We start from the raw sequence: 18719 nt of genomic DNA, 5'->3' as shown, positions 1-18719 counted from the left end.
GCATTTTCGCCCACAGAACTGCCGCTCGCTAGACATTTTCTCTTCTTCGGACCATTCTGTGTAAACCCTAGAGATGGTTGTACATGAAAATCCCAGTAGATCAGCAGTTTCTGAAATACTCAGACCAGCCCGTTTAGCACCAACAACCATGCCTGTTCAAAGTCACTTATAAATCGGTTTGAACTGCAGCAGATTGTCTTGACCATGTCTGCATGCCTGAATAAATTCATTAACTTGGATTAGCAGCCATACCAGGGGACTGATGCTGTGGATCAACTGTTATGCAAAAATGTTATTGCTTCTTTAAAAGTCATCTGAATATTTTTAACTGAGCAATGAGTTTAAATGTGCTTTTCTTTGGATAACAAAGATATTGGAGGTGACCCCAAACTTTTGTGCAGTACATTATGTTCAAAACCTTTCTCTCTTTCTTGGCCAAACATAATAATATTAGATGACTATAATAGCAAATCCTATTTCTTTTTCTGTCTGTATGACATGCATCTATCATGGTATTCAGCTGTGTTCTTTTTTTTATATCAGACGCATAAAGTGGTATGAATATATCTTGGATTTTGAATGTCTGATGGTCAGCCACGAACACTTTAATCCCAGTAACACATGTATTTCATATATATCCCAATATTTGCTATATTAAACAAGCCTTCTGCATGGACAGAATGAGATATTTGCCATTTGGGTACTGATTTCATTCAAATTAGTTTCTTTGTTTGTGGCAGTGGAACTGTCTATATGTTTATAAGTAGCATCAACAAAAGTACAAAGAAGAAAAACAGTGTATCTTCAACAATTTTATTTGTGAAAAACTACAAGCAAAATTCATAAATAGACATTTCTATTTGCAGCGGAGGAAAAAGATTGGGTAAGCATTTCAGAGCAATTGTGCACATGCTTGGAACATGAATTACTGTAGCATTGTAAGCTTGACAAGAAGCTTTAATCAACTTAAAATGCTGCGAACATTTCCATATTAGGAACATAACGTAACCATTTCTCACGGGAAAGCAATGACACATTAAAAAAAGAAAAAACAAACTTGTAAGCAACGATGGATTAATGTTCTCAAACCTACCCCCCCCCCCCCCCCCCCAAAAAAAAAAAAAAAAAAAGAAAACAAAACAAAACAAAAAACAAGTATGTATCATAAAAGCATAGTACACGATACTGTTATAAGGAGAACTAACTTTTATATAGTACAATTAATTGGAAATTCATGATTTAGACTATGCAGTCACTAAATAAGCCTTGTATATTAGGGTCTCTCGCAAACAAAGTTAAAAAAAAGTGTAACCATCTTTACACAGTAAATTAAGGTTACTGGTCACACACAAGAACAGAACTGCTTGCGCGGAAAGGAAATGGAGAATTCAGTTGACCGTGTTTAAAATTCTATATACAAGCATGAAGCTATGTTCTCAACTGATGACAACTGATGAGTTATTTGAAAAAAGCCTTGTGAAGTTAATGTGGCTGTTAAAAAATTAAAGATAGCATGCTGACTCCATTCTAATTCAACAGTTGAACAAACTGTTTTCGCCCCTGTGTAGCAGCAAAGTTTTAATCCTGCTTGTCTGATTCTAGAAGGATGTCATGTTTTGATTTGTTTCTTAACAAAAAAGAACCCCCCCCCCCCCCCCCCCCCCCACACACACACACACACACACACACACACACAAACATGCAAAAAACAAAATAAACAAACAAAAAAAAATCACCTCCCAACATCATCAGTGAATTGAGGCCTGTTAGTGGGGAAGATTCTAAGGTCAGTGGGTTCAACCAAGCTGACTCCAAGGTCTTCTCAGCCACCCAATCATACTTTATATAATTCCTCTTCTGTCTTTTTAGACATGATTCATGTCTTGGTGTGATGCTGAAAACTGTCTGAATTGGCTTGCTTGACTGACATTTCTTTGCCCCACTTTAGTCATGCATGGAGACAATTGAACAACACAATTAACATGGATTATATTAGTCTTTATTTAGGTTGATATTCATCTCATACATATGATAAGTGCATTTCAAATTTGTAGTTTATCTGCCTATTTATCATGTGAATGTGAAATTGCTTTGGTCCTTCAATAAATAAAACTACAATATATAAACATTTATTTTTTGTACATTTTCATACATGTAAAAGTAAATTTTATTGGTCTGGTATTTAGTTACTGTAAAAAAAACCTCTCAACTTTGTCTTAAAAATTTAAAGGGAAATGTATTGTAGTGACTACTTTTTGAGAGTCAGTGGCTTGAGTCTTCAACTATATTTTTTGTTGAAGTTCAATTAAATAGTCAATGTGTTTGTATGTTGTCAGTTTGCTTTAATTTTTCTATTTAAAATATATGGTTGAAAGTTTTGCTTAGAACCATAACAGACACATTGGTTAACAAGAATTTAACACAAAAGGTCCATTTTATGGTATGATTTGAGTTTACCAAGTGGAACTTTGAGTATCATTCCTTCAGTCAATAGAGACAATCTAGCTAAAGCAACTTCAGCCAGGAAACTCAATATATAAACATGGAATGCAGGAAACATCAACAGCTTTTAGTGTTTTACACAATAGCCAACACTTTTACAGTTACTGACAAAAGATACTGTATTAGAGACCTGCTATAGTATACGAAATTAACAAAAACCTAGTTGGCATGGTCAGACAATTAAATGTCAGGCAACCTCTTATGTTGCACATTTACCTTTACAAAACTAAAAGACTCATTTTTGGGAAGTCCTGAAGTTTTTTGAGGGACACAGTTTTGCTGGGCAAAGTGAATGAAAATTTAATTAATCAGCACTTAGTCATATCGAGTGAATGGGTCAGTAAAATAGCTTCACAGTGTATCTAGCACCAATGTGTGTTTATCCATGCATCCATCCGTCTGTTTGCAGGACTCTTCTCTGAAATGTCATAAAATACTAACACGATGATCTGGAGGCTGCACAGCAAAGCTTCAACTTAAAAAGGACATCAAAGTATATTGATAGAGCAAGTAATAAATAAGGTTAATATTATTTGTAGTCATTAAAATGGTTGTGGTTTATGTGCCCAGCAAATAAATCTTTTTTTTTTTTTTTTTTTTTTTTTTTTACAAAAATTGGCCTCACATCCACTTACAAGTACAAAACATTAGATACAATTGAATGCTACTGCATGGTAGCTTGGGTAGGGTGGTGATATCCCTTTAGCCCAACTCTCCTTCTCTGTGCCATGGGTGAAAACATGACAGAATTTCCCCTAATACAGTGCCTGATTCCTTTTTAGGTGTACACCACTGTTCCACGTAGGCATCCAGCTACTCTCAGTATCAAGGGCCAGTCATGGTAAGGAGGCAGGGCATCAGTTGGAAAGGCGTAATCTCTTCCCTGTTAAAACCATATTTTCCAGAAAGCTAGGGGAAAGGGAAAAATATACATGGTGAGAATTGGCGGATTGGAGGCTTCAGAATGACTCGTCATGCCGCAAAGAAAGATCCCCCTTAGGTGTTGAGGCGCGTGATGAGCCCTTGTCCATGCTCTCTGACCCGGAGCTCTGGTGTTGTTGTTCAGAACCCAAGCTAGATGTAATGGTGGATGAGGATGTGGAGGAGGAGCGTGTTTTTTCCTTGAAGTCTGTTATGATCACTGTCACATTCCCTACAGTAATTGCCAATTGCTGGGCTGTGCTCCTGTCAATGTTCTTCAGTTTTGGCCTGTTGAGCATAGAAATAGAGAAACAACTAGTCAGGAAAACCACAATATATAGTGCTTAAAGAATTTAGTTGACCACCTGTCATCAAACGAGAAACCATAGAGCATCATGAAATGCTTTAGTTCAAACTCTCCCTTTCTCAGTGAGTTACCTTCACTCCACTACTTGGAAAAAGAGTGAGGAATTTCAAGCTGAGTTCCTGTTTAATATCCAAATTTGAGCCAGCACACTGAAATTTTCAAGAAAGTCAGGCTTTGAAAATAAATGACATAAATAAATAAACCCACTAAAATAAACTCTTCTTGTTCAGGAAGGCAAATTAATATATGTATGTAATCTTAACAAAATGTATGTAATCATGAAATATGTTTTATCATTCTTATCAATATATCAATACTGGATTACTATTGATTTTATGAAAAAGAACGGTCTTGTTGATCTGTGGAGATCCTGCAACCCTGGTATTATAACGATTTCTTTCTTCTCCCAGGTGAAATTGGCATCTCTGCTTTTATCCATATTCAGTGAATCTATAGAACGTGGTTCCTTACCACCGACTATGATAGAAGCCACTAGTACTCCTTCTCAAAAGTGCCAAAGGTCCAACCTCCTGTGGTTCTTACAAACCTCTGTCTTTGCTTAAAGCTGATGTAAAGGTGTAAGCTGAAGTAATTGCATCCTGTTTAGAGAATGTGCTTTCTCATATTATATCTGAAGAGCAAAACAGTTTTATAAGGGACATCTATAGAGTTGAATTACTGCCAAAACCTTACAAAGACAAAAAATGTTTTTTATTTGCGGCCAGTGATTCACATACAAACTCAGTGTGATTTGCAAAAGCAAAGCATAATTCACAACTAATGTATTTAGTTTTATTAATGAAAAAAAAATGTCTCTCCAACAAATACATCTTGCTTCACAAATACAGAAAAATGTATTTTCACTTAAATGAAAATATCCTTGAGGCGCAAAAATACAATCTTTCAAGTACAAAAAAAATATTGTTCAAGATTTAATTTTTCTTCTTGAGTTCAAAAAATATCTGCAAGTAGGAGAAAAAATTCTGCAAGTAGGAGAAACAATTCTGCAAGTAGGAGAAACAATTCTGCGGAGAAACAGTTCTGCAAGGCGAAGAAACAGTTTTGACATGATTCTACCACGTCATGTGACTTTTGGCACGATCTTCCTGCCGTCACGTGACTTTTGGCAGCAACTTTCTGCCGTTCTGATCCGCATCTGCAGGACTTAGATTTATTCATGAACGCCAGCACTCAACTCGAGCAATGTTCTTCAATGTGCATGACACAACAGCAGGTGGCACTGTTGATGCTGTTAGACCATAGATCTACATCATAGATACAGCGAGGAGCCCAGGAAAGAGGACAGTATCACTCGCCCTGGACCGAGCAAAATCACGGCAGCATGAGCAGCCAACAGGTGAGTTTGGGACCATGGTTGGTGAAGTTTTTGATTTTACTGGCATTTCCTCAGTTGATATATGTAATTTATGGCACTGCCGGAACTAACCTATCAAGCCAACTTAACCTTATTCCTGTTTTCTCACTAAATACATCTTGTTCGCCGCGTCAGTCGCCTCGCGTGTTCATGAAATGACTCAAACTAGATCGCTCACTCAGTGACATCCATAGACTGTAAAGCTCAATATGATAAACATGGACGCAGCGGTTTGAACACTATCAGGGTATCATTCGTTCATTCCATATCCAGTCAGTTTTTTTGTTTTTTTGATTTTGTTTTGAAACAGAAGAACGAAAGAACGAACCATACAAGGATTTAAAATCCCATGATAATTCCATTCTCTCATATTCTAATTTTAATTTCAAAACAAAATCAAAACAGCGAAAAATAGACCGTTATTTGTTTTCTGATTTTTGATTCGAAAATGAGAAATTGAATAACAAGTCGTTATCCGTTTTCCGATTTTGGATTCTGAAACGGATATGGAATGAATGAATGATACCCTAATAGTGTTCAAACCACTGGGTCTATATTTATCATGTTGAGCTTTACAGGCGATGGATGTCACTGAGTGAGCGATCCAGTTTGAGTCATTTCATGAACACGCGAGGCGACTGACGCAGCGAACAAGACGTATTTAGTGAGAAAACAGGAATAAGGTTAAGTTGGCTGGATAGGTTAGTTCCGGTGCCACCTGCTGTTGTGTGGTGCACATTGCAGAACATTGCTCGAGTTGCGTGCTGGCGTTTGTGAATAAATCTAAGTCCTGCGGATGCGGATCAGAACGGCGGAAAGTTGCTGCCAAAAGTCACGTGACGGCAGGAAGATGGTGCCGAAAGTCACATGACGTGGTAGAATCATGTCAAAACTGTTTCTCTGACTTGCAGAACTGTTTCTCCGCAGAACTGTTTCTCCTACTTGCAGATATTTTTTGAACTCGAGAAGAAAAAATTAAATCTTGAACAATATCTTTTTTGTGCTTGAAAGATTTTATTTTTGTGCCTCAAGGATATTTTGATTTAAGTGAAAATACATTTTTCTGTATTTGTAAAGCAAGATGTATTTTGTTGGATATACATTTTTTTTTCATAAATAAAACTAAATACATTAGTTGTGAATTAGCTTTTGCAAATCACACTGAGTTTGTTTGTGAATCACTGGCCGCAAATAAAAAAACATTTTTTGTGTTTGTGAGGTTTTGGCAGTAATTTAGCTCCATAGACATTATTTGTTTTTTAATACCCGTACACTCTCTAATATAATTTATTAAAAATAATTCTGTTGTCCTTTATCACCTCTGCTCTTTGCAATAGCTATCGAGCCTCTGTCTGTTACATTAAGATCTCCCCCCTTATTCAAAGGACTTACCTTTATTTGGAATTAAATATAAGTTATCGCTGTATGTGGATGATTTTTTATTATATATAACTGATCCTTCCTGATCCTATCGTAGCAGTTTAAAGTACTCTGGGGAACTTTAGTAGCTTTTTAGGTTATAAATTGAATTTGGGGAAAAGTGAGTGTTTTCCCATTAACACTGCAGCATATTATCTTCAGCAATCAGATTTACTATTTCAATTTAGTCCATCAGGATTTAAATACTTGGGTATTAACGTGACTCATTCTATCTAGCCCTGCATCTGCTAATTTCACTCCCCTTATCTCAAAGATTACATCTGGTATTTGAAGATGGGGTAACCTTCGCATTTCATTAATTGGTAAGATTAATGCTGTTAAAATTGACATTTTACCAAAATTTTTGTTTAAGTCAATTCCTCTTTTTCTGCCAAAATATTTCTTGGTTTCACTGGGTAAGATAATTTGTTCTTTTATTTGAGCTAGGAAATCTCCCAGGGTTCGTTAAACTTTACTGCAGTGATGTGGAGGACTTGCATTACCTAATTTTCAAACTTACTATTGGGCTGCTCACATTCATAAAGTTTGCTATTGGTTAAATATCCTGAATCCTCTTGGTGTAAATTAGAACTATCACCCTGTAGGGGATCTTCTATACCTGCTCCACTTTATTCCTCTTTACCAACAACACCCTTTCTATATACTGATAACCAAGTGGTTCTGAACATTCACAAGATCTGGTATCAGTTTAGATGGCATTATATATTTGTTACTGAATCCTCCGTGGGTCCTTTAACTCACAACCATTTATTTCCACCATCACTCTTGGACTCAACATTTTCAGTGTGGTATGAGAAGGGTGTTACACAATTAAAGCATTTGTATGTAGATGGTGTCTTTGATAGTTTTGACAATCCCCGTGGCCTTCTTGTAACTTATCTGTTTCGCTATATTCAGACTGCCATTAAGTGTTTCCCTAACTTCCCCTTTTTTACCCCCAGAACAGCAATGGGGAAACATGCTTTAATTTGCTCCTCATCACAAAGGAATCATCTCAAAGTTGTATGACATTATCTTAGCTTTCAACAATCACTCAAATGCTACGCTTAGGCGGAAATGGGGGGAGGAACTGGAAATGCAAATACCAGAGGAGTTCTGGGAACAGGCCATGGAAGGGATACGATCTACCACTTCTTGTGCTAATCTTGGATTTATTCAATTGAAGATTTTATTGTGACATTCTGATTGGCTATGCTCAAAGTCCAGAGTTTCCAAACTATGTGCAGAAGGGGAAGACAAATGTGATAAATGTCATGGCTCTCCCTGCCACCTTAGCCAGATGTTTTTTTTCTTTGTCCTGATCTGAAAGGCTTCTGGGTGGGTTCTTTTGCTATCATATTGACTGTTCTTAGAGTAAATCTCCAATTTGTCCTCAAATTGCCATATTTGGGATTCCTGATACTTCACATAGACTTGAAGGCAGGGTTTGCAGTCCTGAAAAACTAGCATGAATTTGAATGTAGCATCTTGTCAGGACTCCTCCTAGCCCCTCCTCCCCCTCCCCTTGGAGCTCCTCCAAAGCAACGCCCCCGCTCACATGCACCGCTGATTCGCAACTATGATTGTGAATGACTGAAAGACGGACTCAGCACATCATTTCATGTTTTGCACTACACGTAGAGTCATGTCTCATTTAGAGGTAAGGAAACACCAAAACGTTAAAACGTAAAGCTAAAAAAAACAATAAACAAAGGTGGCTTTTGTCAGTACTCGCAACTGTCATGCTAGAACAGTCCACTTTTACCTGTGACATGATATCAGGAGTAAAGCTATAATACAGATAGTACATGTACATTTTCTCTAGGACTTACCAAAGATCACAGTTTTTTTTTTTTTGCTTGTCAGAGCCCCTGTGGTGAGAGTTTATTAGACTCTGATCTGAACTACAGCCCAGAGCCAAGTACCCCATCAGGTCAGAGGGGACAAGCCCGAGGTCGAGCGAGAGGGGCAGTTGTTAGAGGCAGGGGAACAGAGCAAGAAAAGAAAGCCTCCGTCTTTCTTTTCTTGCTCTGTTTAGCTGGAGGAGCGGCAACGGGCAATCGAGGTATGGGTAGCTTCTCCGCCATTCTGCAGCGCTGCTCCTTCATTCCTTCTCAGCTCAGCCACGCACACTGAATCATGTGCACGCCAGTGAAATGTATGCACGGAGGACGGGATTTGATTGGTTTACAAACAAGGTGTCCCTGGAAGACGATTGGTTGGTGTTTTCCCTGTTTTACTCCTGCTGCAGATGGTGGATATTTTCCGCTCTACTTTAAGAACACATCATGTATTTCTTGCCATCGGTACATATAGATCATTTTAACCAGCATAACAAAAAGTGTATCTAATTCAAACTACCAATTATACCTTTAACTCTACACAAAAAGGACATTATAGCTTTCACATCCTTAATAACGAGACACTCTTTATTGTTGCATTGGAAATCTGCTAAATTTGTTGTTTTGTATTGAATTATTATAATTGAATATTCCGTAATGATTATTTTAACAATTTCGTACTTTTTAAAATAATGACTAAAATAAAAAACATTTTTAAAGCCAATTTTTATTTCATAATGCTCTTTTCCACAATGTTCTTTTCATCCCACAATTCCATCAGAATGAATTGGTCTGTCATTCAAAGCTAGAGGGTGGGACCTCTGCTTGACCCTTTAAGATCAATTGGTTTGAGAAGGGTCTAGCGGAGGACCTCTACTCTCAGCTGCTTGAGGAGCAACTCTGGAACTGACTTCTCTCCTGCAGCCTTTCTGTCTCAAAGGTGTCATGCACTCCTTTTTTTTTTTTTTTTAGCTTTTCAGTCTTCTACGCATTAGTAATAAGTCTCCACGTTTGAATCGATACTACAAGTGCTGCTGCAATGTATGTGTAAAGGATCAGCTAATCACTTAACTGGCTTCACCTAATGTGCTTTTATTGACAGACCAAGTCATCCGGATAAATTATGAAATAAAAAGGTCATTGTGGAAAAGGACATCATGAAATAAAACTTGACTTTGTAAAATCATTTTTTTTAATTAAATAAAAGTTTTGAAAATAAATAAAAAGTCATTATTTAAAAAATGTGAAACAGTTTAAATAATAACGATGAATTATTTAATTATAACAATTCAATATTGAAGAATAATGAAACATATTTCATGGTAATAGTGCCATACTTGTCAATTTAATGGCCATATCACTTATTTTTCAGTTATCTATCAGAATGGTAATTATTTCAAAATGTTGTTTTTATTTATTAAATTATGACTCTTTTGGGGTTCCATACAATTCCAGTACACAAAAGTTGTGGTAGTAAATCATGAATAATGCGAGAAACAATCAGGAAGCTGACCATTGAGACCATTGAGACATTGCAGACCATTGAGCCATGCGTTGTTCAGGATGGAATTGACTTTTTAAACATCAGATGATTGGTAACAGTGAACTATTACCAGGAATTATAGGAATCTGCATACTTTGAGCATTCTACTAGAAACAGGAATGACTGTAGCCCAAAGATTGCTGTCTTTGGGTCATTCTGTATAGCAGGCAATACTGAACCAAAAACAATATCAGCAACATCTTGCCAGGGCAAAAGAATGAACGTCTTTTTTTTTAAAATAAATTTGCAATCAAGAGAGATAGCCACTTAAACTTATACTGCACATGATTCTTTGTGTCGCTGAAAAAACAAACAGTCTCAGTGCTACATACCTGGAAATGTGAGAGTTCTTGTTGCTCTTGGCTGCTGATTTGCCAGAAAGTATGCTGTGTTTGTCACTGGGAGGGCTGTGATGGCGGTCTGATTTTGGCCTGAAGAAATAAAAAGATAAACACTGGTGAAGATGTGATCAATCCCTTACTGTGAGATTACACTGTCAAAGTCTCAAAAGTTCAGAAAGGCATGGCAAAGGAGAATGCACCATTAATTTAAGTGAAGTAAAATGAAATAGAATAGTATGGAACAGAATAGAATTCACAAGAACGCATCTTTATTGTCCCCTTGGGGAAATTTGTTGTGCACTCAGTGCTGACATCATACTCCCTTCATAGAAAGTAATTAATAAATAAGTAAGTAAAGAACCAGTTAACATATTCACACAATGGCTCATACACACATACATTACATTCATACAACAACAACAACAACAACAAAACAAAACCAAAAAACTAAAACATACAACCAGCCAATTTAGTAAAATAATTACAGGTAATACATTTGGTTCTTGTCCAGTGTCGTCACAGTGGCCATCCAAACCAAGCTGTAATCAAGCACAATTGCCCCCCAGCAACGCTGTTTCCCCACTGAAGAGTTCAGCTAGCAGTCACACCAATATGATCCAGACTTTAGGCACATGCATGGGTGGCCTACATCATCATGCTCTTAACATGAAGCGCAATCTTCTCAGTCAGCACAATGAGACACAGAGAGCATGTCCACAACTTTAATACGTTTTGGCTGTTAAGCTGTTTTGGTCCACAGTAGCCATCTATCACCCCCCTACTGTTTAAAAGGATCGTTGAGAGGAGCGGTCACAGCGATCATAAGTCATGGATCATGGTTATGTGCTGTCTGTGTTCTTGTGCTCCTGCATGAAGTAAACCATGCTGGAGCCCACCTCTCTGAAGCGTGCCAAAGCAGAGAAGTGAATCGTGCTTAAGCACGTGCCTAAGTACGGTATGGTTTTCCAGTGTGACAGCATCCTTACTCTGCGTGAAACGCTGGTACTCCAGCTGAAGCTACTTAGTAATAATTTAAGGGGTAACAAAAACCCCTGAAGTCTCACTTAAACAGAAAATGTAACATTCAGATCGGCTACTAAGTAAGTGTATATATATATATATATATATATATATATATATATATATATATATATATATATCCATCCATTTTCTATACTGCATATCCTGTTTTTTAGGGTCGCAGGTGGCTGGAGCCTATCCCAGCAATCATTGGGCGAGAGGCAGGGTACACCCTGGACTGGTCGCCAGTCAATCGCAGGGCTGACACATAGACAGACAACCATGCACGCACACACTCACACCTAGGGACAATTTGGTGTGACCAATTAACCTGGTAAGCATGTTTTTGGACTGTGGGAGGAAGCCGGAGTACCCGGAGAGAACCCACGCATGCACGGGGAGAACATGCAAACTCCACACAGAAAGACCCACCGGCCGAGGTGGGGATTTGAACCGGTGACCTTCTTGCTGTGAGGCTGCAGCGCTAGCCGTTGCACCACCGTGTATATATATATATATATATATATATATATATATATATATATATATATATATATATATATATATATATATATATATATATATATATATATATATATATATATATATATATATATATATATATATATATACAGGGTTCATACAGATTTTTCACGGTTAAATTCAAGTACTTTTCAAGGAACTTCAAGGTCAATTTTCAAACTTTTCAAGTACTGTGAGCAGTTGTTAATTTCATAATGTTAAGAAATTGATGCGCACACAAAATGGCAATTTCATTGTTTTGTGTTTAACAGCACATTTGTTCACAACTTCACAGAGAGGACTCGCATTTACAAAAAAACAGCATTTTTTTTTCCTGATTCTTGTCTTTTTACTACTTCTCAAAGAACTGATTCTCATCACTTGCTGACGAAACTGGTATCATTATCTTTGAAACTAAGAGTATTAGGAGCATTATGAGGATTTATATTAAATTTATTATATTACAACAATTTTTTTAATGCAGCTCCCTCCTTTGTGAAAACAACATCCCGCCACAGTAGATGGTCCACAAACAGGGCAGACTGGGAGAACAAATTAAACGCACCCTTCCCAACACCGTGTATGTTAATGAAGCAGCTGACAGCTCAGTGGATCAGTCTGAAGACAAACACTGAAGTCATATCTCCAGTTCAGACCCTCAGAATTAATCTGAACAAATCTAATTAAAAGATCGATCCTTGGACTTTATGAATCGATGTCAAATTTTGAAAATGAGGATCGTTTTTAATTTTGAGAATCGATTTTTTTTTTAACCCAGCCCTACTTTTTGTATCGAATTCTATGGTTTTTATTATTCTCAAACAATGAGTTAGATAGCCACATCTCAGACGCTTATAATAAACCAAGCCGGTAGCGCGGCTTTAGCACGAACGAGCCATCTAACCTTTATGGTTTGATGCTCGGGGCAGGTTATCACATGACCATTGGTCGTCTGTGCCGGGTCTCAATGAGAAACGCCGTTTCGTTCCTTCGTATTTACAGGGCGAGCCTCCCACTCCGCCGCGGCCGTATGCTCAGACCAGGCACGACCCGGTATTTGTAGACAAAACTTGTCACTGCCCGACCGCAGTTATTTTATAACCTGCCCCGACAAACACCCGCGGGCAACACTACCTTTAAGTTAAATGGGACACTGCCTTCATCACTCATGCCTCGCATGTAGCATAAAAAGTTGGTTAGCTTCAACAGGTAGCAGGCTAATTGGCTAATTAACGTGTCAGGCTAACAGGGTACCTCTCATGTGGCTGGCGAGTGCCGACTCGCCCATAGCTTCCACTGCAATCTCCTTTTTACATACATTGCAGTATGCTGCACGGGGATTTGCGCTACGTTTAATCCAAAATTTATATATTTTTTTCTCCAGTCAACGGTCATGCCTCCCGGCATGCTGCTTAAGGAACAATCCTCATGGGGGAGACGTCACAACGCACATATAAACAGACCAGTTATGTTACACCCGCGAGCCCAACAGATGGAACGTTTTTTTTTTTCCGCCACAATTTTATTTTATTTCTCTCTATTGGATCGATCTGTTGAATTAGGAGGCTGAGTAGTTATATACGATTATAAATTCAAGCATTCTCAAGCACTCGAAAAGAAAATCAAGTACTTTTCAAACCTTGAAAACACAACATGAAAAAATAAGCATTTTCAAGGATTTCAAGGACCTGTACGAACCCTGTATATATATATATATATATATATATATATATATATATATATATATATATATATATATATATATATATATATATATATATATATATATTTGTGTGTGTGTGTGTGTGTGTGTTTGTGTGTGTGTGTGTTTGTGTGTGTGTGTGTATGTAAGTACAATCTCTATCAGCCTGTATGTGTATATACTGAATATGCATCCATCCATTATCCATTAAAGAAGAATTATATACATACAGAGCTTAAACACTTTATTGGGAAGGAGGAGGAAGAAAAACACAACCAAAGTGAAACAAAACACCAAACAGATAAGGCTTTTTACTACATGACGGGGCAGTGGCGGAGCTAGACTTTGGCCGCATTTCCACCAAGCAGTACAGGTCGGTTCAGTATGATTTGGGATGGTTTGGTACAGTTAAGCCTGATCCTGTTTGCATTTCCACAGCAAACTGTGCCCTCTCGTGGTGGGTGGCGTGTAAGCCGGGTGCCAAAAGCTGCAGCTGGTAAAATATAGCGTAACACCGTAGCAGCTTACCTGGCTATTAAATCCAACAAAGAAGAAAAACGCGACACAGTAAACAAAGAGCATAGATGGAAGACATGCAGCATTTCGTCCTCTCTGTGATTGGCATGTAGCTCTCTGTTACAAAGTGCAATCAAGCTTTGTTTCAGAGAAGTCTGTGTGTGCCGCCAGGAAAAATGCAGCCGCTGTTGGAGTAAGTGACGATTCTTTTGACCAATCAACGGTCTGCGTGTGTGGCTTCACCTTTCGAGAGTGGATTGGTTCAGTCTGGCACCCATACGGAAGGATCCCAAAAAACTAGGCCGGCTCGTCTCAGTTTTTAGGAATCTGATCCAGGATAAGTCAGTGGAAATACTGCAAAATGCGCGCCTTACCGAGACGAACCGAACCAGACTGCTTAGTGGAAACGCAGCTTTTTATTCTTGGGTTGGCCAAAGGGTGGCCAGGGCTATTTCAGGGGGCCCACAGACTTACAATAAATTGTTTCTCGAACATTAGTTGCGGTCAGAGAACCTAAACATATAAGTATATTCAAGTATAGATAAAGCACACAGGAGATGATTTCTGTGTATGTAATTTGCATTTATTAGCAATATGCAAAACGTTAAACACAACTTGGCAACAATTTTTCAACAACTTTTTCATAAATGAAAATGCACATGCACACATACAGCTACTCACACTAACAAGCCTGCGAAAAATTTCTGTACTTACTCAGTACATCCCAGTTACTCAATCGTGTTCAGTTACACCCTCACATAGTTAGTTACTCACTCACATAGGTACAGTTACTTACTCACACTCAGTTACTCACTCACATATTACATACTCACATATCCTTGAATAATGTTTTTTTCCAATTAGAGAAGCTTGATTGTGATGCAAAGGCAGAGTCTGGTACATTAGGCAGGGAAAAACGTCTACAGGCAAAACAGTAAGCAGAGTCCTAAAGGATAGTGTATTCGAGCCAAGAATTGTCTATGTACCAGGAGCTGTTGAATAACCTCTTCCTTGTTCAATGCTGATTTCTGGGGAATTTTTTAAGACACGGCTGGTGGTCAGGGAAACACAGTTAAGGTATCCAGATGGTTATAAGACAATAACTGCAGCTATCTAGCAAGTTTCAGGTAAGTAGACCTACCACTGGGTCTTATTGGGGGAAAATAAAAACAGTGCTGGATAAAGTGAGCTGTGGGCCCTTGACAGAAGCAGAGGCCTTTGTGTCCTCACTTGATGGATCTACATTGTACAAAAAGTATTAGAACAAAAAAAATAAAATTGCAACTACAACTAAAAACACAACTGACGTTATCGGTAACATACAATTCAAAATTTTTAAACTGAACCTTAAATCAAGAACTGAGCATGTGACTACTCCTGTAGGTGCTCCTGTAGGTGCTCTGACCTAGGGATGGTGTGCTGGGTTTTGCCTGACATTCCCTCTCCTGACTAGTCCCATAATAGGAGCTTCCACAACTGCTGCCGCCAAAGCTGAGTCCTGCCCATCTGTCTGTCTTACGGCCTTACTTGCTTCTCTTTACAAAGCAGTCATGTATCCTGTCCCCCTGCCTTTTCATTCCATTCAACCTATCAGAAAAATAGAAAACAGACCACTGTAGACTATGTTTAATGTCCAAACTGTTGAGCAAGTTGACACAGTATAGCCAGCATGTTCATGTTACATGTCATTTAAGTCAACAGAGGATGAAATGGTTGTTTCATCATTTCATCATTTGTAAAATACATATATACACTGCTCAAAACAATAAAGGAAACACTTCAACAATGCAGCGTAACTCCAAATCAATCACACTTCTGTGAAAGCAAACTGTCCACTTAGGAAGCAACATTGAATGACAATCAATTTCACATGTTGTTATGCAAGTGGAATAGACAACAGGTGGAAATTATAGGCAATTAGCAAGACGCCCCCCAATAAAGGCGCCAACCCACACAAGTGGCTCAGGTAGTGCAGCTCATCCAGGATGGTACATTAATGTGAACTGTGGCAAGAGGGTTTGCTGTGTCTGTCAGCATAGTGTCCAGAGCATGGAGGCACTACCAGGAGACAGGCCCATATAGAACACCAAGATTGGCAAATTCGCCACTGTGACAGATGTGACAGAGTCTGGAGACGCCGTGTAAAACATTCTGCTGCCTGCAACATCCTCCAGCATGACTGCTTCGTCAGTGGGTCAGTAATGGTGTGGGGGGGGCATTTTTTTTTTGGGGGGGGGGGGGGCGCACAATCCTCCATGTGCTCACCAGAAGTACCCTGGTACCGTTTAGGTACCGAGATGAGATCCTCAGACCCTTTGTGAGACCATATGCTGGTGCGGTTGGCCCTGGGTTCCTCCTAATGCAAGCCAATGTTAGAGTTCATGTGGCTGGAATGTGTCAGCAGTTCCTGCAAGACAAAGGCACTGATGCTATGGACTGGCCCACCCATTCCCCAGACCTGAATCCAACTGAGCACATCTGGGACATCATATCTCGCTCCATTCACCAATGCCACGTTGCACCATAGACTGTCCAGGAGTTGATGGATGCTTTAGTCCAGGTCTGGAAGGAGATTCCCCAGGATGCTATCCGCCACCTCATCAAGAGCACGCCCAGGCATTGTAGGGAGGTCATACAGGCACGTGGAGGCCACACACAATAATGGGCCCTCATTTTGACTTGTTTTAAGGACATTGCATCAAAGTTGGATCAGCCTATAGTGTGTTTTTCCACCTTATTTTTGAGTGTGACTCCAAATCCAGACCTTCATGGTGATTTTGTTGTCAGCACATTCAACTATGTAAAGAAAAAAGTATTTAATAAGAATATCTAATTCATTCAGACCTAGTGTTCCCTTTTTATTTTTGAGCAGTGTATATGCAACAACTCGAATCAAATGTAGATGTTAAGCAGTCAATGAAAGCTGGCGCTGGTCATTTGTAGACGCCATGAGATATAAAACGTAATGTTAAAACGTTAACATTAACTTGGTACTCATAGCTTACAGCAAAACGATCTCCCATGTGAACACAAAAGTGACTCTAAACAGTTAGGAAAGCACCGTAATACTTAACTTAGAAAACAGATTTCACTGTCCAACACCGATGATTATTCTCCTCTTGTCCTTACTTTGCTCAGTTTGCTGTGAGACACTCCAGATAACTATCTGATTTTGCCATTTGAGCAGCTAGTTTCAATTTAGATTTTCCTCTTCTTCTGCAGTGATTTTTCTTCTTCTCCTAGTAAAATGTAGTACAACTCTTTGAGGTACATGATGCCAAGAACTGTACAGGAGGGACTCAGCAATCATAGGTGTCAGAAAATGCAAGCGGCTCCTTTCATCAAGACGTGCGGTGCCGTGACGTGTCAACCATCTGGGGTGGCACCTGGGAGGTCCAATCAGATTCCAGGGGGGTCCAGTGGTACCCCAGCCTCCCCTCTAGCTCCGCCCCTGCTGGGGGGAAACTTGGCTTAACTTTCACTCGCATTCGGGCACTTGGAGAGCAGCACAGGACAAAGGGTGACAGGAGGTGGCTTCTTACTGAGCAGGCATGTGTCAAACATTTGTCATTAGCTTAGCTCACATATCAAGTCAGGTGCACGGCTCTCTAGTCTCTCTCACGTAGAAACGAAATGCTACAGTTGGTTGCTGGGTTAGTGAGTGTATTCTTTACTAAGGATGATTAATAGGTCCTTACTGATCGGCTATGTGCTCCAACTTTTAAAGTTGTCGTTATTAAGCATCTTCTTAAAAAACCTACTCTTGATTCAGGCTCTTTGGTCAACTACAGACTGATATCAAACCTCTATTTTATTTCTAAGATCTTGGAGAAAGTTGTCACCGGTCAGCTCTGTGAATTTCTTCATAGCAACAGTCTCTTTGAGGTCTTTCAGTATGGAGTCCCTCAATGTTCAGTGCTCGAACTGATTCTTTTCATCTTGTAAATAGGTCTTGACCTCAATGGGTCTTTTACCTGGGTAAATAAAGGTTAAATAAAATTTAAAAAAATGCGTCCTCTTGACACTATAATGAGGAAACACTCCATTAACTGTCACTGCTATGCAGATGATACTCAACTCTACTTCTTAATGAAGCCAGAAGTAACAAACCGCTTATCTAAACTTAGAGCAGGACCTCGATGAGCAGAAACTTCTTACTGCTCATCCTATCTTACAGATCTGTCTAGGTCACTGTGTTCTCAGCATGCAGGTCTGCTTGTTGTACCTAGGGTCTGTGAAAGTAGTATGGGAGGTCAAGCCTTTAGTTATCAGGCTCCTCTTCTTTGGAATACCTTACCGGCTAAGGTCGGGGGGACAGAAACGGCTTCAACCTTTAAGAGTAGACTTAAAGCGTTCCTTTTTGATAAAGATTATAGTTACAGCTGGATCAGGTCTGAACCAGCTCTTAGTTATGCTGCTATAGGTTTAGACTGCCAGGGGAAACTGTCACAAAGGGCTCCTGTTTCCCTCTCACAAGCTGTCAGTCCAACTTCTTATCTTAATGTCCTACAGTCCAACAGTTTCATTTAGCAGACGCTTTTGTCCAAAGTAATGTACAACGCAAGCAAGAATTTAAACAAAGTAACTGACCATTACTGACTATTATAGTTACTGACCATACACCTTTCTGGGAGGCTCTGAGTTTGTTTT

General features: G+C 39.0%; 1 protein-coding gene across 1 annotated transcript in view; it reads right to left on the bottom strand.

The window, feature by feature from the left end:
• Positions 1-1670: 1670 nt before the first annotated feature.
• The window catches only part of rybpb (RING1 and YY1 binding protein b), a 50776-nt gene continuing 33727 nt past the window's right edge, over positions 1671-18719 (bottom strand). The window contains exons 4-5 of the mRNA XM_074690623.1: positions 10301-10399; positions 1671-3711 (exon numbers count right to left, since the gene is read on the bottom strand). Of these exons, the coding sequence (XP_074546724.1) occupies positions 3462-3711; positions 10301-10399 (349 nt within the window). The 3' untranslated portion in view covers positions 1671-3461. The remainder of the gene's footprint in view (positions 3712-10300; positions 10400-18719) is intronic.

Source organism: Halichoeres trimaculatus, unplaced genomic scaffold, assembly GCF_033239565.1.
Source record: "Halichoeres trimaculatus isolate MK-OKI-2021-1 unplaced genomic scaffold, fHalTri1.1 fHalTri1_scaffold_1, whole genome shotgun sequence".
Taxonomy (NCBI): domain Eukaryota; kingdom Metazoa; phylum Chordata; class Actinopteri; order Labriformes; family Labridae; genus Halichoeres; species Halichoeres trimaculatus.
This window is presented reverse-complemented; position numbering and strand designations above follow the sequence as displayed.